This window comes from Columba livia, unplaced genomic scaffold (genome assembly GCF_036013475.1).
Source record: "Columba livia isolate bColLiv1 breed racing homer unplaced genomic scaffold, bColLiv1.pat.W.v2 Scaffold_387, whole genome shotgun sequence".
Classification (NCBI taxonomy): domain Eukaryota; kingdom Metazoa; phylum Chordata; class Aves; order Columbiformes; family Columbidae; genus Columba; species Columba livia.
Genome location: NW_027043424.1, coordinates 37,097 through 59,637, shown reverse-complemented (window position 1 = coordinate 59,637; position 22,541 = coordinate 37,097). Strand labels below are relative to the sequence as shown.

Sequence of the window (22,541 nt, the reverse complement as noted above, 5' to 3'; positions counted from 1 at the left end):
CCCCACGATTTTTCCAAGGGGATGCCGCAAGGACAAGATCAATGCAAGGATTAGCAGACAGATAAGGAGCTTTCCTGAGCCTGTCTATTTAGTTTTCTTTCTCAAGGGGTGGGGGATGCAGGAAAGGATAAAATGAAAATGAGCTCTCATGCTTAAACACGTCACTGAGACTCCTGAACTGCAACTCTGAGTGATCAGTACATCTGCCAGAAGGCTCCTGACATCCCTTCCCCACCCCTCTGCCTGTGCACAGCACCTGCATCACCTTGGCTGGACCCGTCAGCCTTAGTCTGACCTGTCCTGTTTTCCAGCCTGCAAACAGGAAGATGCCCCCAGGCAGCGCCCTGTGAACAGGCAGGATCTGTAGGGCCAGGGGGAGGGCACAGAGGGTGGGATGGTCTGTGAGCACTGACAGGGAAGAGACATGGACAGGGAAACACCTCCCAGGGGAGAATCTCCAGGCAGCAGGGAAATGATCAGAAATGAGAGGAAACCAAACCCGGAATGGTTATGGGAGGGAGAACAGAGAAAAGTGCCTGTGATCCCCTGCAGTGCAGATCCCTCCTGTGAGCAGCCCCCTGGCCTCCTGTCCCACCCAGCAAAGCCTCTGCCCTCAGGGCCGGGGGCTCCAAGGCATGAAGCAGCTCCTGTGCAGCCAGAGCTCCAGTTCCTCTGCAGAGCACAGGGGCTGAGAGCAGCTGCCCGGCAGTGTTGGTGTCTGGGAGGTGCTGCACAGCTGGGGAAGGGTGACGCTGTCTGAGTGCCCGGCTGCCTCTGCCCTGGCCTCTCTCACACCCACCCTCACCGCATTCTCCTTCTTGCTCCCCTGCTCTGGGTCACTGCTGTTGGGATCTTGTTCTTGCTGTCAGGCTCTCTGGGGATGGCAGTTTCAGCTGCAGAGTCACAGCCTGATCTTGTGGGTCCTTTCCTGCAGGTGTGTCCATGGGCACACGTGTCCCAGCTTTGCTCTGACCTGTGGGGTGTGGGCAATGCAGTCTGTGGGGCTGGGGAATGAGCTGAGTGTGTCCTGGGCTAAACGTTGGGTGCTGAGACCTTAGGAAAGGGTGAGACCTGTCATGGTCTGAGGTGGATCCCTCTGCTCTCAGCAGTGCCTGGTGGCTTTTCAGGGTAACATGGGAGTGTGATCAGGCTCTATCTCAGAAAGGTGCCAGCCCAGGGCAGCTGGAGCAAGACAGAGGGACAGAGCAGCTGCCCTCACTCTGCACCGACCCACAGGCATCCTCTGGTCTCACAGGACTCACTCTGTTCTCCCTGAGTGCAGCAGAAATGCTGGGGGTGCTCTGCAGTGAATATGGAGAGAGATGTAAAAATCCTGGAAAGCCCAAACTACCTTCACCATCTCTGTTCCTTATGACTGGGAAAGCAAGTGCTGACAGCCCTTCTGTGTTAGCAGAACCAGGACAATCCCCACTGTTCCTGTGGCCCCACTTCTGCAGAGCTGGGCTGACTTAACGTGAGCCCATGGGCAGAGGCCATGCTCTTGGTTGCACATTTTCCAGCACCAAGCAGGGCTGCAGCCACAGTGCTGGAGAAAGTTCTCCTAGGAAAAGAAAAGGGTGTCTGTGTGTGACAGGGGAGGGTCTATGGGACTTGGTATCATTTTTGTCGCAGAACTCTTCCCTGGCTTCTCACTGTCTTTTTTTTCCTCATGACAGCGCCCCATGTTCAGGAAAAGCCAATGTCCAACAGCAGCTCCATCACCCAGTTCCTCCTCCTGCCGTTCACAGACACACGGGAGCTGCAGCTCTTGCACTTCTGGCTCTTCCTGGGCATCTACCTGGCTGCCCTCCTGGGCAACGGCCTCATCATCACCACCATAGCCTGGGACCAGCACCTCCACACCCCCATGTACTTCTTCCTGCTCAACCTCGCCCTCCTCGACCTGGGCTGCATCTCCACCATTGTCCCCAAGTCCATGGCCAACTCTCTGTGGGACACCAAGGTCATTTCCTATGGAGGGTGTGCTACACAACTCTTTCTGTTTGTCTTTTTAGTTTCAGCAGAGTTTTACCTTCTCACCATCATGTCCTACGACCGCTACGTTGCCATCTGCAAACCCCTGCACTACGGGACCCTCCTGGGCAGCAGAGCTTGTGTCCACATGGCAGCAGCTGCCTGGGCCACTGGGTTTCTCAATGCTCTGCTGCAAACAGCCAATACATTTTCACTGCCCCTGTGCAAGGGCAATGCCCTGGGCCAGTTCTTCTGTGAAATCCCCCAGATCCTCAAGCTCTCCTGCTCACACTCCTACCTCAGGGAACTTGGGTTGCTTGTGGTTGGTGTATTAGTAGCATTTGGCTGTTTTGTGTTCATTGTGGTGTCCTATGTGCAGATCTTGAGGGCCGTGCTGAGGATCCCCTCTGAGCAGGGACGGCACAAAGCCTTTTCCACCTGCCTCCCTCACCTGGCCGTGGTCTCCCTGTTCATCAGCACTGGCATGTTTGCCAACCTGAAGCCCCCCTCCATATCCTCCCCATCCCTGGATCTGGTGGTGTCTGTTCTGTACTCGGTGGTGCCTCCAGCAGTGAACCCCCTCATCTACAGCATGAGGAACCAGGAGCTCAAGGATGCCCTGTGGAAACTCATATCCTAGTATTTTCTAAAGCAATAAATTTCCCATCTGGTTCTACATAGGCATTTTAATGTAACTAATTACAGGTCCAGCCTGTCATCTGGATTTTTTGATTTTATTAGTTGCTTTCTTATTGTGATAATGTTGTCATCCCATTTCTAATTCACTATTGGATTTTCTTTTATAACTGTTGGCTGTGTAAATGAGAAGCCGTGCTCTCCTTGTCTCTAAACAAAATAAAAAGCTCTTTAGTGACTTGTTTATCACTATATTCTTTCTGCAAGCCCATTTTTAGAGCTCCAGGGATGGTTCCTGTGTTCATGAGAGGAGGGGAAAAGAGCTCTCTCATGGCAAACCTGCCAGGGAGCAGCAGCGCTTGTTCTTCCAGAGCTGTTCTGGTTCCACTCCCACACTCTCCTTCTCATCCCTGGTGTTGGTGCAAGGCCTGAGTGCTCTGGCAGCTTGGTCACCGTCCTGCTGTGTGTCAGTGCTGTGGGCGCAGGCAGGGACAGGCAATGGGCACTGCTGTGACAGAGCTGGCCTCACAACAGCCTTTCCAGATAGAAAGGTGATCTCCTCAGGGCAGGATCTGAAGGTTGATGTCTTCTTAAAAAAATTATCTCAAGAACATGCCCAAGAAAGTGACCTATATATGAAACACCATTGTACAGCTGAACAGTGTGCGTGTGCAGGGCTGGCACACAGCAGTGTCCTCTCACAGCCAGGCTCCTGCCAGAGACCTGCAGGACCAGCAGAGCAGGGGCTGGGCTGTGCCCCTGTGCACTGGACACCCCATCAAATCTGCTCCAATCATCATGGACTAATCCCTCACAGCCTTCATTTCCCGCCTGGACCTCTCACCCCAGTTCAGAGAGGTTCTTTGTCCTTACCTGAAAAGACACTGAATGAGTAGGTCAGAAGTCCATGTTTGCATTGTACAGATGAGATGTGAGCGTGGACATCATGTATGTGAGGTGAGATGAACCGAAGTGAGCGCCAGTGCTGTCAGATATTCAGGGGTGCCATTTTGCACCTGGGACATGTCAACCCTGTCTGTACATACAGACTGGGAGATGAGATGCTGCAGAGCAGCTCTGCAGAGAGGGATCTGAGGGTCTGGTCAACAGCAAGTTGAACATGAGCCACCAGTGTCCCTGGAGCCAAGAGGGACCGTGTCTTGGGTGCACCCAGCACAGCACGGCCAGCCAGGCAGGGAGGGGATTGTCCCGCTCTGCTCTGTGCTGGGGCGGCCTCACCTGCAGCATTCACTGTGTGCAGGGCTGGGGACACAGGGTAAAAGAAGATAAAGCTACTGGAGAGTGCCCAGAAGATGCTATGAAGTTGGTGAAGGGTTTGGAGGAAAAGCTGTATTAGGAGCAGCTGAAGTCCCTGGGTTTGCTCAGGCTGGAGAAGATGTGACTGAGGGCAGAGCTCATGGGGCTGCAGGTTCCTCAGAAGGGAGCTGAGCTCTTCTCTCTTGTCTCTGGTGACCAATGACAGAACCCAAGGGAACGGCATGAAGATGTGCCAGGGGTCAGACATGAGGAACAGGTTCTGCACCCAGAGGTGCTGGACACTGAACAGGCTCCCCAGGGAGGTGTCACGGCCCCAACCTGACCGTGTTCAAGAAGAGACTGGACAACGTTCTCAGACACACCGGGTGAACTGTGGGGTGTCCTGTGTAAGGGCAGGAGTTGGACTCCATGGTCCTTGTGGGGCCCTTCCAGCTCAGGACACTGTATGATTCTATGAAGGCCTGTGGGACAGACAGCGTCCCGAGGTCATTTTACATTGGGAGGAACCTCACATGGAAACTAAATGCAGCACTGGGCTGTGCTTCCTTTAACCAATGTCCCCCTGTCCATTCCCCATAACGTGGGACATCTCAGATGAGTGCAGAGCAGGGTGGCACACCACAGGGCTGAGGTGCCTCCCTCAGGAGGCCAGAGGGACACTGTGACTCCTGCCTCTGTGTGTGAAAGGAACAGACTCTGTCTCTGAGCATCCCTGGGTGCATAAGGAATCCATGAGGCCAGCTCAGACATGGATGCCTGACAGCCACTGACATTTCTGTGTGTGACTCCAGGAACAAACCCCACTGGCCCCGGCAGATCAACCTCACCTGCTCCTGTTTGCTACACCATCCTTACCCATGACTCTGGATTGTGGTCTCAAACATGCCAGAGCAATCAGAGAGGTCCTGAGGTCCTTGGAAAAGGCAGTTGTCAAACCTGCCTTCAAGAAGGGCAGGAATGAGAATTGTCAGAATTACAGGCTACTCAGCCCAGCTCCATCCCCGGGAAGGGAATGGGACAAGTCTTCCTGCAGCCATGTCCAGACACTTGGAAAACAAGGAAGGGATTGCTGAACCCAAATGGGCAGGGAAAGAAGGGCACATTGTGCACATGGAATTTCACAAGGTGTCAGACATGGTTTCCTGTGGTGTCCTTATAATGCGATTGGTGCTTTCTGTGCTAAAGAAGTGGATGTTTGGTGGGAAGTTGGCTGGATGATGAAGCCCAAATGTCACCAGTGGTACAAAGTGCCCACAGAGCCGGTTACCAGTGGGATCCCTCAGGGACCAGCACTTGGGCCAACACTGTTGAACGTCTCTATTCTCCCCCTGTATGATGTGACGCAGTGAACCTTCAGCTCCTTAGTGGATGGTGCAAAGCTGGGCAGAGGCCTTGGACAAGCTCACCTGGGTCACCCTGCCCTGAGCAGGACAGTGAGACAAGATGATGTTCATACCTGAGTTGCTCTGTGATTCCAGGAATCTTTCCCTTGGAAACGTTTTGGAAGAAGGAAGAGGTGGAGGAACAAGAAAATAAAAATACAGGCAGAGGAGGAGACCTCAAAGGTGTCAAATAAACAGAGCAGTTCTGTGAAGAATGTTTCTCTGCTCAAACTGTTAGCAGGAAATCTATAACCAGCTCCCCAAACTCCCTGTTCTGCTCATTGGCCGCTGGGATTTCCAGCACATTTCTTTACATCAGATTCTGCACTGAAGTTTGCACTGATTGTTACAGCTTCTTCGCAGGATTGCTTCATGTTTCCTTAGAGAACTGGATGTAAACAGGCACCGGGGAATTTTTAATTAGAGGAAATAAAAAAGGAAAAAAAAAAAAAAGAAAACACAATAGAACTTAATGATGTTTCTCAGTTCTGTGGTTAAATTAAGTAGTTTCCAGCGAGGTCCATTGCCATAATTGAAGAGTTGCCTACAGGGAGTAGGAGAGCAACTGCTGAAAGACTTGACCTGCCTGAAGCTCAAAGCAGAGTGAGAGCTGAGAGGCTCTGAATGAGCCAAGAGTGAGAGGTGAAGAACCTCTGGGGAGCGATGGAAAGTGCAAATGTCCAGACAGGCTTCTGAAGAGATGAGTTCAGACACGGGGAGCTGGGTAAGGACAGGTGGAAACTCCTGGATGTGCAGGGGATTAAATACACATAGTGATAGACAGAGTCCTGGCACTGCAAGCACAGGGAAAGGCCAACGTTTCATCTCCCACAGTCCGTACACATTCTGAAAATTCATATTTTGGCAGGATAGAAATTCCACAGACATTTTATTGGAAATATTGAATTATTTCATCTGATGAAAAAAAGAGTTGGGGTTTTTTTGTTCTTTTTGTTGTTGTTGGTTTGGTTTTTAAGTTTTGAGGGGAGTTCTCAGGTTTTCGGGCTGAGCTCCATGGTCTCACTATAAGCACCCAGTGCCAACCTCAAGAGACCCCCGTGTACCTGAGGTGTTTGCCTGGGACTGGCAGGTATCAGACCAGACTGATAGAGCGATGGTGCTTTCATCATTTACAATTAGTATTCAACACTTGTGCATCTAATTAGATAAGTTTCAGGACTGTAGGTGAAGAGGCAGATATGTGAAGAGCACTTAGAAGATGTGATAGAAGAATATTCCAGTTGATGATAGAGAATCATAGAATTATTTCAGTCGGAAGAGACCCTCAGGACCATTGAGCCCAACCACAACCAAAATCTAGAACTAAACCTTGTCCCTAAGAACCTCGTCTAAACACCTAATAAACCCCTGCAGGAATGGTGACTCCACCACTGCCCTGGGCAGCCTGTTCCAATGCCTGACAGCCCTTTCCAGGAAGAATTTTTTCCTAATATCCAATCTGAACCTTCCCTGGCACAATTTGAGGCCATTTCCTCTTGTCCTATCACTTGCTACTTGGGAGAAGAGACCAACACTCTCCATGTTCAACCTCCTTTCAGGCAGTTGTGGACAGCGAGAAGGTCTCCCCTCAGCCTCCTGTTCTCCAGCTGAACCCACCAGTTCCCTCACCTGCTCCTCATCACACTTGTGCTCCAGACCCTCACCAGCTCCATTCCCTCCTCTGAACTCTCTCTAGTGCCTCAATGTCCTTCTTATGATGAAGAGCCCAAACCTGAACACAGGATTCAAGATGTCACCTCATCAGCACTGAGAACAGTGGCACAATCACGCTACTCCTGCTGGCCACACCATTCCTGATACAAGCCAGGATGCTGGTGGCCCTTTTGGCCACCTGGGCACACACAGGCTCATGTTCAGCTGCTCTCGATCAACACCCCCTGATCCCTTTCCACCAGGCAATGTTCCAGCCACTCTTCCCTGAGCCTGGGGTTGTTGTGACCCAAGTGCAGGACCCGGCACTTGGTCTGGTCAAACCTCATACAAATGGCCTCAGCCCAATGATCCAGCGGGTCCAGATCCCCCTGCATGGCCTTCCCACCCTCCAGCAGATCAACACTCCCACCCAACCTGGTGTCATCTGCAAACTTAATGAGGGTGCACTCGATCCCCTCATCCACATCATTGATAAAGCTTAAATAGAACTGAGTCAAATACTGAGCCCTGGGGACACCACTTGTGACCGGACACCAACTGGATTTGGCTCTGTTCACCACAATTCTTTTGGTCCAGCCCTCCATCGCACATACACCATCCAGGCCACGAGCTGCAGCTTCTCCAGGAGATGCTGTGGGACACGGTGTCAAAGGCTTTACTGCAGTCTAAGGACACAACACCCACAGCCCGTGTGGCGGATTCACTCCCCACGACAGACTTTCCCTCATCTGCTCAGCCGGTCACCTTGTCACAGAAGGAGATCAGGGTGGTCAAGCAGGACCTGCCTTTCATCCAGCCATGCTGATTGGGCCCGATTGCTCGTCTCGTCTGTGTGACCTCACAGTCCTTTCCCAGCCCTGTTCCTTCTGTTGGCCAATCCCCTGCAGAGGCAGAAGTGACCTCACAGTGCCCTCCACAGCCATTGGTTCCTACTGGACTATGAGTTCCTGAGACACAGTGACCACATGACATCGTACCCACCATCACCCTCCTTGTGGTCCAGTGTGTGAGCAGATCAAACTGAGCTGCTTTCATCAAATGTATCCAATAGATTTCCTATCAAGGGTTTGAGTGGAGAAACGTTCCTCAGAGGAGCTGCTGTATTTACTCTGGGGCATTTTATATCTGTGCTTCTGCCTGTGATTTTTTCTTCTCCTTCCTCTGTCTATTCTAATGTTAAAGAGCTCTCCAAGGCAAAGATTCATGGAATCCTACAATAACGCAGGTTAGAAGAGACCCCTGAACACCATCTCTGTCCCACTGTCCTTTATGGCACCCCAAGGAACAGCTGACGGCATTTGTGCTCCATTGGGTTCATCTCACCACATGCACACAGTGGACATGCACATGATGTGTATGTTTACAACTCATCTGTACAATGAAAACATGGACTTTTGATCTAGCATTTCATAGAATCATAGAATGTCCTGAGTTGAAGGGACCCACAAGGATCATGGAGTCCAACTCCTGTCCCTGCACAGGACACCCCACAGGTCACCCCGTGCGTCTGAGGACGTTGTCCAATCTCTTCTTGAACACTGTCAAGTTGGGGCCGTGACACCTCCCTGGGGAGACTGTTCCAGTGTCCAGCACCTCTGGGTGAAGAACCTCTCCCTAATGTCCAACCTGACCCTCCCCTGACACATGCTTCTTCCATTCCCATGGTTTCTACCATTAGTCACCACAGAAAAGAGATCAGTATCTTCCCCTCCTTCTCCCCTTGTGAGGAAGCTGTAGCCACCATGAGGTCTCCTTTGAGTCTTTTCTTCAGCTCTGATGCTGAGAAACGCCTTGGTTTGTTTTCTGAAGCAGAAAGGAGGAGCCATGACCTGCAGGCAATGGGAAGGGGGATCCTGTCCCTCACACACGGCTCAGGGCTCTTCCTGGGACCGTGGGGTGTGTGTGTGCAAGGCCCAGGGAAGGACAACACTGGGACAACAACTTCCAGCTTCCCCATGGGGCTGCAAGGAGGCACCGAGGCCCCAGTGCCATGAGGACAACGTGTCTTCTCATGGGCCTCAGTGGCAGAGACAACTGCCCTGGCCAAGGGGACAGAGACCTGGGATCTGTGGGTGCCTTCCAGCCTTACAGCGCCCTTTGCCATCTCCACCACAGGCTGTTCCACACGGTGCTACCCCTGCCCCTCTTTCCCTGCAGGCTGCAGACACCCATCTCGCTTCCCCACCTGCTCTCACCCAGCATTTCTGCACCTTCACTGCTGTGTCTGCACCCTCACTGGCTGCTCTTTGGAACACAAACCATGGGCTGATCCAGCTCCCTCTGGGTCACCTCTTGCACCACAGCACTGCCCTTTCTCTGACATTTCTTACTCCTGATATCCAGTCTCCACCTTCCAAATTGCACTTCATGACTTTTTTTCCTCTCCTGCTTTTTCCCACTACCAAGGAAAGCTCAGCCACCTTGTAAACTGCTCTTCAAGCAGGGAAACCAACACATTATGCTTCTTGAAGTCTTTTACCTGACCAGAGAGAAGTAACCTCCCCATGACCTCCTAAATCCCATGAGTCCTGCTGGCCTTTCAGCTTCTGTGATACAGACAACCATGTCCCTGCTGCTGTCCCGTCATGTTCTCAGGTGGGATGGATGTGACAACCTGTCTCCAAGATCTCTTCCTGGGTAGGATCTGTCATACTTAGGCTGAGGTTCTTTCCCAGCCATGTCCCTGCTGCTGGGCTGTCACCTCCAGAGACAGAACTGACCTCACTGTCCCCTTCACAGCCACAGGATTCTGACTGGATTATCAGTGTCTGAGACACATGTAACCTCATAATACCACAACCATCCATTCCCCCTCCTTAGCACCCAGGACCTGACAAAGACAGAAGCACATTCCTATACCTGCCCCTCTTCCCCACAGGCTGTAGACACCCATCTCACTTCCCCGCCTTGTTCAAATTTGTCAAATATATTTCCTATTCACAATGTAAGTGAAAAGCACTCCTCACTGGAACTGCTTTTTTTTATGTTAACACCTTCTATATCTCTATACCTATTCTCTCTCCTGAAACCTCTCCAAGGCAAAAATTCTGTCAAACCACAGAATAACTCAGGTTTGCAGAGAGCCCTTGTCTCACTCTTCTTGTCTCACTCTCCTGCTCAGGGTGAACCAGGTGAGGTTGCTCAAGGCCTCCACACAGGTTTGCATCATCCTCAAAGGCACTGAAAGTGCTCTCTGATACATCATAGAAGGGGAGAATAAAGATGTTCAACAGTGTTGGTCCAAGTGCTGGTCACGGGGAGATGACACCAGTAACTGGCTGCACACAGGACTTTGTACCACTGATGATATTTGGGCTTGATGGTTCAGCCAATTTCCCACCCAGCATCCACTTCTTGAGCCCCATCAGCACCACTCTGGCCAGAAGGAGACCATGGCTGAGCCTTGCAAACGCCCTGTACACAACATGCCTTTCCTTCCCCTGTCCATTTGGGCTCAGCAATCCCCTCCTTGTCCTTCACATTCCTGGAAATGGCTTCAGGAGGCTTGTCCCATCCCCTTCCCAGGGAGGGAGGTAGGGTGGCCAGACTATTATTCTCCCCATTCCTGTTTGTGCTCTTCTTGAAGATGGGACTGAGTTCTGCATTTTTTAAGGACCCCAGAACCTCTCTGGTTTCTAGGGCACTTTTGAGAGCACAATGTGGAATCAAGGGCAAGGGTGATGTAGCAGACAAGAGCACTTGCAGTGATCCTGTCCAAATCAGCTGAGATTAATCTCACTGATCCAGTGGGGTTTGTTCCTGGAGTCACACACAGAAATGTCAGGGTCCTGTGAGGTGTCCACATCAGAGCTGGTCTCAGGACTCCTTGTGCACCCAGGGATGCTCAGAGACAGAGTCTGTCCATTTTACACATAGAGGCAGGAGTCACAGTGTCCCTCTGGCCTCCTGTTGCCACTCCAAAGAGACAGGAGACACCTCAGCCCTGTGGTGTGTCACCTGCTCTGCACTCATCTGAGATGTCCAACCCCATGAGGAATGGACACGGAGACCTCAGATCAAGGTTGCATATCCCAGTGCTGCATTCAGGTGGTTTTCCAATGTGATGTGACCTCAAGCCACTCTCTGTGCCACAGACCTTCATGGAGCCCCAAGGAATAGTTGATGGTGTTTATGCTCGCTCACGTTCATGTCACCTCACATACATGATGTGTGTGCTCGCATCTCATCTGTACAAAGCAAACAGGGACTGCTGAACTATTCATTGAGTGTCCATCCATGGAGGGAAGAAAAACCTCTGTGGGTGAGAAGCGAGTGCTGGAAATAGTGGTTGTGAGGGATCAGTCCATGGTGATTGACCTGGGGCTCCTTCCATGGGGTGTCCAGTGCACAGGGGCACAGCCCAGCCCCTGCTCTGCTGGTCCTGCAGGTCTCTGGCAGGAGCCTGGCTGTGAGAGGACACTGCTGTGTGCCAGCCCTGCAAACACACACTGTTCAGCTGCACTCTGGGGTTTGCATCTGTAGCCACTTTCTTGGGCATGTTCTAGAAGAACTGCCACACAGCAGGACGGTGACCAAGCTGCCAGAGCACTCAGGCCTTGCACCAACACCAGGGATGAGAAGGAGAGTGTGGGAGTGGAACCAGAACAGCACTGGAAGAACAAGCGCTGCTGCTCCCTGGCAGGGCTGCCAGGATGGACTCTTTTCCCCTCCTCTCATGAACACAGGAACCATCCCTGGAGCTCTAAAAATGGGCTTGCAGGAAGAATATAGTGATAAACAAGTCACTAAAGAGCCTTTTATTTTGTTTAAAGACAAGGAGAGCACGGCTTCTCATTTACACAGCCAACAGTTATAAAAGAAAATCCAACAGTGAATTAGAAAGGGGATGACAACATTATCACAATAAGAAAACAACTAATAAAATCAAAAAATCCAGATGACAGACTGGACCTGTAATTAGCTACATTAAAACGCCTATGTAGAACCAGATGGGCACTTTATTGCTTTACAAAACAATAAGATATGAGTTTCCACAGGGCATCCTTGAGCTCCTGGTTCCTCATGCTGTAGATGAGGGGGTTCACTGCTGGAGGCACCACCGAGTACAGAACAGACACCACCATGTCCAGGGATGGGGAAGAAATGGAGGGGGGCTTCAGGTTGGCAAACACGCCAGAGCTGAGGAACAGGGAGACCACGGCCAGGTGAGGGAGGCAGGTGGAAAAGGCTTTGTGCTGTCCCTGCTCAGAGGGGATCCTCAGCACGGCCCTCAAGATCTGCACATAGGACACCACTATGAACACAAAACACGTAAAACCTAAACAGGCACTGACCACAAGAAGCCCAAGTTCCCGGAGGTAGGAGTGTGAGCAGGAGAGCTTGAGGATCTGGGGGATTTCACAGAAGAACTGGCCCAGGGCATTGCCCTTGCACAGGGGCAGTGAAAATGTATTGGCCGTGTGCAGCAGAGAATAGAGAAACCCAGTGGCCCAGGCAGCTGCTGCCATGTGGACACAAGCTCTGCTGCCCAGGAGGGTCCCGTAGTGCAGGGGTTTGCAGATGGCAACGTAGCGGTCGTAGGACATGACGGTGAGAAGAAAATACTCTGAACCAAGCAAGAAACAAAAAGAGAAGACCTGGGCAGCACATCCTGCATAGGAAATGACCCTGGAATCCCACAGAGAGTTGGCCATGGATTTGGGGACAATGGTAGAGATGCAGCCCAGGTCGAGGAGGGCGAGGTTGAGCAGGAAGAAGTACATGGGGGTGTGGAGGTGCTGGTCCCAGGCTATGGTGGTGATGATGAGGCCGTTGCCCAGGAGGGCAGCCAGGTAGATGCCCAGGAAGAGCCAGAAGTGCAAGAGCTGCAGCTCCCGTGTGTCTGTGAACGGCAGGAGGAGGAACTGGGTGATGGAGCTGCTGTTGGACATTGGCTGCCTGTGGGCATGAGGACCTGTGCAAGGAGAAAAGACAGTGACAAGTTAGAGGGACTTCTCTGAGGAAAGTAAACATGCTGTTTCGCAATGAAAACCTCTTCCCTGATAGAAGGATGTTTCATCTCATTCTCTCTTTCTACCAGCTGAGAAAAAAGCTCATCACAGTTTAAAATGCAGCTTGGGCATCTGGTTTCCATGGACGCAAGTCTGGGGCAAGAGCCCCTGGGTTGGTATCAGAACAAGAAGTGACCCACACTCCCACCCCAACCCCAGAGAGCAAGAGCACCAGGGACAGGTGGAGAAACAGGGAAGAACACTGCAGTGCTACCAGAAAATAAAGCAAGGACATAAAGGCAGACGGGCATGCTGTGGAACATTCTCCTGACCCGACTGTGCTGCTGCCACTCACATAATGACACTGTAGAGCAAGTACTTTTAGCACCTTTTTTGAGTACCACGTTCCAGGAACCCTTCACCTGGAGGTCCAGCTGCTGAGGTGGAGACTCGTGACCTGGACCCCATGGCTTTGGGGCAGAGGGTCTGCTGGGGAGGAGAGGAGACCAGGGGTTGCACTGGGAAATGTGTCTGCACTGCAGAGGATGGCAGGGGTTTCCTAAATCCCGTCCCTGGCATATCTGGTAGGAGCTCCTTCTCCCTGCCCATGTCTGTGCTGCCTGCAGCTGTGTCTCTGTCCCTGCTCTGCTCCCTGTCAGTGTCACAGACCCCGTCCCACCCGCTGTGTGCTCAGCTCTGTCCTGCTCACACCTCCTGGCACTGCCCAGGGGCAGCTCTGTGTGTGCAGGGGCTCAGGAGCAGCTCAGACCAGTCCTAACGAGAACTGGGGTCTCAGTGTCTGCTCCAAAGAGAGAAATAAATCCCCATCTCCCACTGCACACCCAGACGAGCAAGAGTGGAAAACTGAAAGCACAGACTCCTTCCCTTGCAGCTGTTCCTGTCTCGATGTCCTTGTTCAGAAGGACCCTCTGCCATGTCTGTGGGGGGATCTGGAGCTCTGAGCAGCCCTGACCCACACAGCCCCCTTCAACCCCACAAGCTCCCTGCCTGCCCTGCCGGGGGTCGCTCCTTCCACCCACAGCTGCTGCCATGGGATCTCCCGGGCAGGCTGAGCGCTGACCCTGGCAGGCAGCAGAGTCCCTGCCCGGCACAGCCCGGGGGTGCAGGGACCCTGCTCTGCAGGACAGCCCTGGGCACCCCTGGGTGCTCACCCGCCTTCACAGCTGTTCAACATGGCCTGACAAGAGCCGCGTCCCTACAGACCCCACAAGCTGTGCCTGTGCCAGTTTCAGGAGATGCCTCCAGGAGCTACAGCTGCACTGCCCCGCACCCAGAGACTTACCATGGCAAGGGCTGCAAAGGTTTCTCCTCCAGGGAGCTCTCAGTCATCCTCCCAGTCCTGACCACCTTTAATCTCTCTCTGCCTTGCTCGTCTCCTGAGATCCCCAGGCAGAGCCCTCAGCCCTGCTGCGTGTGCAGAGGAGCTGCTCCTGGGCAGAGCTGTCTCTCTGCAGCGCTGCCCCTGCCATGAGCTCCCTGTGTCCCAGGAGCCCAGCCCAGCTCAGCAGCACAGGAGCAGCCCCAGGCACTTTAATGACCCCTCTGGTGGGTTTGGTGCTGAGTCCATGGACCTCAGACCCTGAGGGGAAGCTGAAGAAACTTCTCAGGAAGTCAAACTCAGATGCAAACTCCAGAGTTTCCTGTAATATTAATGGGTCCCACTGAGGGAACCTACTGAGAAACAACATCCAAGTTTGGTTAGAGCTGAAAACTGGAGGCAGAGATGAAAGGTCAGGAAAAGCAAAGAAAAAGTGGCTCTGATGCTCAGTAAACCTGGTTGTGTTTCATTAATCAAAGGGCCAAGCCCTGACTCCCCTTTGGAAATCAGATCCTGTCCCTCCCACGTTGCCCAGGGCCCTTCCTGGGACAGTGTGATGTGGGGCTGTGCAAGGCCAAGGGCAGGACTATGGTCCCACACCTCCCAGGTTCCTGGCTGGGGACAAGGAGGCCATGAGGCCCCTGTGCTGCAAGGACAAGGTGTCTCCTCACAGGCATCAGAGGTGCAGACAACAGCCATAGCCAAGGGGAGAAGGAGCTCATGTCTGGTGGGGCTTTCAGCCTCTTTACATCCCGTGATCATCTCCACGACAGCCTGTCCTGTGCTGTGTCATCCCCTGCACCTCTGTCCCTGCAGGCTGGAGACATCCCCCCTGCTGCCCCACCTTGCTCTTGTCTGAGCATCTTCCTTCCTTTGCTGAGATCTCTCCATCCTCCCCAGCTGGTCCTTGAAGCACAAAGCCTTGGGCTGATGCAGACTCCCTCTGCTGACCTGCTCCCCCACAGCACTGCCCTTCCATCACATTCCTTTCTGCTCATGTCCAGCCTGGGCCTCCCCAGCTGCACTTTGGCCATTATTTCTTTCTCATGCTCTTTCCCACTGTGGAGAAACATCCTCCATCTCTGAAACCACCCTTCAAGCACTCTCAGGCTACTCCTGCACTTCTGCAGCCTCCCCAGCGCTGCGGGGCCAAAGCACCCAGGTCCCTCAGCACCCCACACCATGTGCACAAGGTGCTGAACCTGCCTTGGCACAGCCCTGCACTCTGCAGTTCCTCCCTGCTGCTCCAAACTGGGAAGCCGCACACTGGCACACACCCGTGTGTGTGGGTCACACCAGTGCTGAACCGAATGGGATGAGAACTGCAGGTGTCTGGGTCCCCACGCTCCTCCTCATGCAGCCCCGTGTGCAGCTGCCTTGTTCATGGTGAGCGTGCACCACGGGCTGGTGTGGGGACCTTGTAGTGCCCAGGCCCTTCTCCTCAGGGTCACTGCTCAGCGTGTCAGGTCCTGCTCTGTCCTGATGGATGGGGTTGTTCTCCTGCCCCGATACAGAACTGGTCACTTCCCTTTTTAAATCTTTAGAGCTTTCTGATGGGTGAACACCAGATTTTCTCAAGGTCTGCACTCTCCCTTGACTGAAGCTCCATTTGTTCAGCTCATAATGTTTGCATGCAGACGGCTTATTCTGATAAGGGGGTCTCTCCCAAGATACCAGGATGTGGAGTTGAAGGGCACTACAAATACCATCTCCTGCAGAAACTGTGGGGCCTTGGGCGTCTGATACTCAAAATGTCAGAGGTCTGGACTTTGAGGGGAAGTTTCCCTTCATATGAGAGAGCAGCAGGAATGCGTGGAGCTCTGTCTGGGGACAGACAATGTCAGCTGAAGGTTGAGGAGTCAGCATGAGAGGGCAGAACAACATGGGCAATGTTGTGGTGACTGGACATCAGCTACTGACTCACTGATGAGGAAGAGGAATGAGATGAGGCCTCCTTCAGACAAATGAAAGAAGCCTCATGTTTCCAGGGCCGTGCCCTCATGGCAGACCTGAGATATCCCAATATCTGCAAGGTACCGGCCATCCAGGAGGGTTTGGAGCTCATTGACAACATTTCCTGACACGGGTGACTGAGGAGTCAGTGGGGTGAGGTGCCCTGTGGGACTTCACACTTACAAACCAGAAAGAGTTGGTCAGGATGGAACAGTCAGGGATGGAAAGTGGAGCTGAGGCTCCTGGGAGATGATCACAAGGCCAAGAGCAGGATTTGGCCTACTAAAGGACCTGCTTGGGTCCTATGGGATATGACCTTGGTGTCTACAGTGCTTTTCTCTCCCATCTCCTCCCTCCTCTCTCCCACCTGATGTTGTGCAGCGTTTTTTACTCTTTCTCAAATACAATATCCCAGAGGTGCTGCCAGCATCACTGAGTGGCTCAGATTTGGCAAGGAGTGGGTCCATCTTGGAGCAGCTGAAATCGGCTCTGTCTGACATTGGTCAAACTCCTGTTGTCTTCTCAGAGAGGTGACAACTGTAGCACACCCACAGTCATCCCCAGTTCCAAGGGTTTGTCATGTAAACCCAATAGAGAGTGACAATGTGTTGGGTGTTGCAAACTACATGATCATGTAGAAGAAATGGACAAGATCTTCTGTCAGCAACATGAGGAAGTCACCAGTCAATGAGCAGGTTCCTATGGGGAACTGTAATTGCTCTGACATTAACTGGCCTGGCAAAGTGGCAAGTGCCATCAGTCCAAAGGATCTTGGGCCAACTGCTTAACATGTCTGCATTGTGGGCCAATGAGAGTGATGCTCAACTGGATCTGGAACTGGGAAACAAGGAATAGCTGGTGAGGGATGTGAACATCAGTGTCCACCTTGGCTGTTGTGACCAGGACACAGAGGGGTCCCAGGCACCAGAGGGGAGGGGGGAAGGCCAGCAGCAGAGCACAGGCTGGTGGGCTCCAGAGGAGAAGACTTTGTCAAACTGGGGGTGCTGATTCAGGTGGTGCCATGGGAAGCAGCTCAGAAAGGTGAAGGAGCTCAGGAAATCTGATCAGCCTTTCAGGACAGGCTGCTCCAAGCACAAGAATGATCTATCTGAGAACCAGCGAAATGAAGCATTTATCTCGTGAGGGTGTTTGTCTGAACTGATGAAGCTGCAGGGCAAAAAGGCAGCACACAGAGGTGGAAGCAGGGGAAGCTGCAAAGGAGGAATTTAGAAACCTTGTCCATGGATGTGGGGATGATGCCAAAGCTGCCCTGGACTTGGTACCTGTAGGGGAGGCTGAGGGTGGCAAGATGAGCTGACACAGCTTCCTTACAGAAAAAGACCAGGGTAACATAGACCTGCTGCTGAACTTTGTAAGAATAGAATCAGACAGGACTGAGGTTCTTCATGGCTTCTTTGCCTCCATCTTCACCAGCAAGGTCTCCTGGGCCTTTGTTCCTGAAGGCAGGAGTCTGGAGAACACCCAGCAGTGGATGGGGTTCAAGTCAGGGGTGACCTGAGCAAACTCAGACACCCTTACAGAACAGGACATGGTACATCTTTTGGGCAGAATTACCCCCAAATCATCCTTCTTTCATAACTTTTCTCCTTCTTTCTTCCTGGTGAGAGGTGGAGGTGGCATGGGTGACAAAGAAGACCAAGGAACAGATCCCAGGTCAGTGCAAAGGATCAAAGGAAGCCCAAATCTTTATGTGTGTGCACTGACACACACTGTCACCTGCATTTCCAGTCTCTGCAGTCCCAACAGTGCCGCAGAGTCTGGAGTTCTGAGCTCCCTTCATCTGCCCTGTGTGACACGTGTAAAATGGAACCACCCCAGTGCAATGGCTGGTTTTGATTCTCTTCACAGCCTGAAGCACCACATGGGTCAGGAGACAAGCCAGGATACCCAACCAGGACTCACATGCTCTGCTCTTACAGTTCAGGGGTTCCCAGGAATCTCAGCAGACATGTCACGCTGATATCTGGGTGCAAGGAGCTGGTCAAGTGTCTCATCTCCATTTCTGTAACGGTGGCTTTGCTGCCTGGCTGCTGTGCAGACTAGGTACATGGATGCTGACACCTCTCGAACAACCTGCTATGAAAGGATTAACAAGGAGGGTTGTTCTTTCCAGAAGGGTATTAGGACAGCAAAAAGAAGACCCTGGTTGGGGCAAATGAAAAGGGATGCAAAAGATGTGGTCAGGACTGTTCGGGGGCACTTGTAAAGCAGCCCTGCACGTCATGTGAATTATTCTTGTAGTCAGAGAGAACCTGAGAATTTTCTCTGAATTGAAAACCAGAAAGGTGATGAAAGGACAGCATCATTCAGGCTGGATGAGATGACAGGAGGTGTCCTGACCAAACTCCTGCTCACAGCAGGGTCAGACCAGATTGCTCAGGGCTTGATCCAAACACATCTTCATCACTTTCAGGGACAGAGTAAGTGCTCACTCCTGGGAAACAGCTTCCAGTGCTTGACTGTCCTCAGGACTGGAAAGTTTCTCCCTTTCTACAGCACCTTTCCAAGCCCAGTCATCCACATTGATTTTTACTCATCTACTTGCACACTGACACAGACCATAATATCCTACCTTGGGAACAAGAATATTGTGGGGGATGATGCCAGATTCCTTGCTGACTTCCAGGTAACAGACCACCACTGCTCTGCCCATATCCACCACCCTGTCCTTTCCTCACAGAAAGCAAAGAGGATGGACAGGCACAACCTGTCCTGGGCAAACCCCGTCACCTTCTCTTCCAGACACCCAGAAATGGGGTCCCAGTGGACATGCTCTGGGGCACAGCCCTTAGTTCCCCTGCTCACCCACTGGCCATTTTGAAAAGTGCACACACTGTGTGAGAGCTGCCAGTGGTCAGGGAGTCCCCCCAGTCTCCGTGGGCTTTCACAGATGGTGGAGAGTGGCCTCACTGTGACATCGTCCTGCTGTCCCAGCTCCTGGGATGCTGCCCCTGCTGTCCCATAGACTGGAAAGGATTGTGATAGTTCCAGTGACCCCTGACTTGATCCCCATGCACTGCTGCTTGTTCTGACTCCAGCCACAGAGATCTCAGAGACCTTGCTGGTGAAGAGGGAGAACAAGAGGACATAGGGATTCTCACCAGCTCACCAGGACTCTGCCGCCTGCCAGGGTCAGTGCTCAGCCTGCCCGGGAGATCCCAACAACACTGAGGGGAGAAGCTGTGGGGGGACAAGCGACCCCCGGCAGGGCAGGGTCCTTCTGCTGCTGGGTTCTCCGTGGGTCGGGGCTGCTCACAGCTCCAGCTCATTCCAGAATATTGACAAGAGGAGGTTTCAAGGAGAAGAAGACAAAGAGTACTACAAAGATAAGGAACCTCCCTGAATCTGTGTTTGCAGTCTCCTATTCTGGGGAATGGGCGGTGATTAAGGCAGTTCTTAATTTTAAACAAATACTTGAGACACATGAACTGCAGTAGGTCTTCAGGTGAATCCTGGCATGCCTTGCCTCTCGTCTGCCTATGCAGAACCAGCATCACCTTTGCTGGACACCTTACACTTAATCTGACCTGTCCTGTTTTCCAGCCTGCAAACAGGAAGATGCCCCCAGGCAGTGCCCTGTGAACAGGCAGGATCTGTAGGGCCAGGGGGAGGGCACAGAGGGTGGGATGGTCTGTGAGCACTGACAGGGAAGAGACATGGACAGGGAAACACCTCCCAGGGGAGAATCTCCAGGCAGCAGGGAAATGATCAGAAATGAGAGGAAACCGAACCCGGAATGGTTATGGGAGGGAGAACAGAGAAAAGTCCTGTGATCCCCTGCAGTGCAGATCCTCCTGTGAGCAGCCCCCTGGCCTCCTGTCCCACCCAGCAAAGCCTCTGCCCTCAGGGCCGGGGGCTCCAAGGCATGAAGCAGCTCCTGTGCAGCCAGAGCTCCAGTTCCTCTGCAGAGCACAGGGGCTGAGAGCAGCTGCCCGGCAGTGTTGGTGTCTGGGAGGTGCTGCACAGCTGGGGAAGGGTGACGCTGTCTGAGTGCCCGGCTGCCTCTGCCCTGGCCTCTCTCACACCCACCCTCACCGCATTTTCCTTCTTGCTCCCCTGCTCTGGGTCACTGCTGTTGGGATCTTGTTCTTGCTGTCAGGCTCTCTGGGGATGGCAGTTTCAGCTGCAGAGTCACAGCCTGATCTTGTGGGTCCTTTCCTGCAGCTGTGTCCATGGGCACACGTGTCCCAGCTTTGCTCTGACCTGTGGGCTGTGGGCAATGCAATCTGTGGGGCTGGGGAATGAGCTGTGTGTGTCCTGGTCTAAACGTTGAGACCTTAGGAAAGGGTGAGACCTGTCATGGTCTGAGGTGGATCCCTCTGCTCTCAGCAGTGCCTGGTGGCTTTTCAGGGTAACATGGGAGTGTGATCAGCCCCCATCTCAGAAAGGTGCCAGCCCAGGGCAGCTGGAGCAAGACAGAGGGACAGAGCAGCTGCCCTCACTCTGCACTGACCCACAGGCACCCTCTGGTCTCGCAGGACTCGCTCTGTTCTCCCTGAGTGCAGCAGAAAGAAACACAAGAACACTCAACAGGGGAAATGGGGAGCAAATGTAAAAAACATAGAACTCTTAAACTGCCTGGACACTTCCCATCCCATAGCATTGGCAGTGCAGATGCTGACAGGCCTTTCTGCATTACAAGTGGTTTCACCTTAGAAAGCTGAACACCAGGACTGATCCCTGTCCCTGCTCAGTTCTGTAGAGGCAGATTGATTTATGAAGAGCCCGCAGGCAGAGGCATCAAACAAGGCTCCGGCCACGGAGCTGAAGGAATACGCCCTGTAAAAAGAAGAGTCTCTGTCTGTGATAGGTGGAGCGTCTTTGGAAAATAGTTTTCATTGTACTTGAAAAAGTCTCACCTAACATGTAACAGTGTTTCCTCCTATGACAGTGCCTCCTGTCCGAGGATGCAAACGCCCAACAGCAGCTCCATCAGCCAGTTCCTCCTCCTGCCGTTCACAGACACACGGGAGCTGCAGCTCTTGCACTTCTGGCTCTTCCTGGGCATCTACCTGGCTGCCCTCCTGGGCAACGGCCTCATCATCACCACCATAGCCTGGGACCAGCACCTCCACACCCCCATGTACTTCTTCCTGCTCAACCTCGCCCTTCTGGACCTGGGCTGCATCTCCACCACTGTCCCCAAATCCATGGTGAATTCCCTCTGGGACACCAGGGCCATCTCCTACACAGGATGTGCTGCACAGCTCTTTTCATTTGCCTTCTTGATCACAGCAGAGTATTCTATGCTCACAGTCATGTCTTACGACCGCTACATTGCCATCTGCAAACCCCTGCACTACGGGACCCTCCTGGGCAGCAGAGCTTGTGTCCACATGGCAGCAGCTGCCTGGGCCACTGGGTTTCTCAGTGCTCTGCTGCACACGGCCAATACATTTTCACTGCCCCTGTGCAAGGGCAATGCCCTGGGCCAGTTCTTCTGTGAAATCCCCCAGATCCTCAAGCTCTCCTGCTCACACTCCTACCTCAGGGAGATTCGCCTTATTGTGATAAGTTTCTCGGTAGTATTTGGGTGTTTTGTGTTCATTGTGGTGTCCTATGTGCAGATCTTCAGGGCCGTGCTGAGGATCCCCTCTGAGCAGGGACGGCACAAAGCCTTTTCCACCTGCCTCCCTCACCTGGCCGTGGTCTCCCTGTTCCTCAGCACTGCCATGTTTGCCTACCTGAAGCCCCCCTCCATATCCTCCCCATCCCTGGATCTGGTGGTGTCTGTTCTGTACTCAGTGGTGCCTCCAGCAGTGAACCCCCTCATCTACAGCATGAGGAACCAGGAGCTCAAGGATGCTCTGTGGAAACTCGTATCTTAGTGTTTCCTGAAGCAATAAATTGCCCATCTGCTTCTACTTAGCAGTTTTAATGTGACTAGTTACAGGTTCTGCCTCTCATCTCTGTTTTCTGTTGTTATTGACATTGGTTTTGTTGTGATAATGTTGTCATCCCCTTTCTAAATCACTGTCTGCCTTTATTTTATAACCACTGGTTGTGTAAATGACGAGCCTTGATCTGTGTATATTTAAACAAAATAAAGGCCTTTTGGAGTTGCAGGGACAGTTCCTGTGTACATGGGTGGAAGGGAAAAGAGTCCATCCTGGCAGCCCTGCCAGGGAGCAGCAGCGCTTGTTCTTCCAGAGCTGTTCTGGTTCCACTCCCACACTCTCCTTCTCATCCCTGGTGTTGGTGCAAGGCCTGAGTGCTCTGGCAGCTTGGTCACCGTCCTGCTGTGTGTCAGTGCTGTGAGCGCAGGCAGGGACAGGCAATGGGCACTGCTGTGACAGAGCTGGACTCAGAACAGCCTTTCCAGATAGAAAGGTG

General features: G+C 52.7%; 2 protein-coding genes across 2 annotated transcripts; both read left to right on the top strand.

Annotated features, from left to right (window-relative positions):
* Positions 1 to 2,080: 2,080 nt before the first annotated feature.
* On the top strand, positions 2,081 to 2,614 carry LOC135578084 (olfactory receptor 14J1-like; the record flags this gene model as incomplete). The annotated part of the gene is made up of 1 exon (XM_065048280.1): positions 2,081 to 2,614. A coding segment is annotated over one exon (534 nt), but the record flags the coding sequence as incomplete, so codon positions are not given.
* Positions 2,615 to 21,466: 18,852 nt separating this feature from the next.
* On the top strand, positions 21,467 to 22,036 carry LOC135578082 (olfactory receptor 14J1-like). Its single transcript, XM_065048279.1, has one exon. It carries the CDS (start codon positions 21,467 to 21,469, stop codon positions 22,034 to 22,036), a length of 570 nt encoding a protein of 189 aa, XP_064904351.1.
* The last annotated feature ends 505 nt before the right edge of the window (positions 22,037 to 22,541 follow it).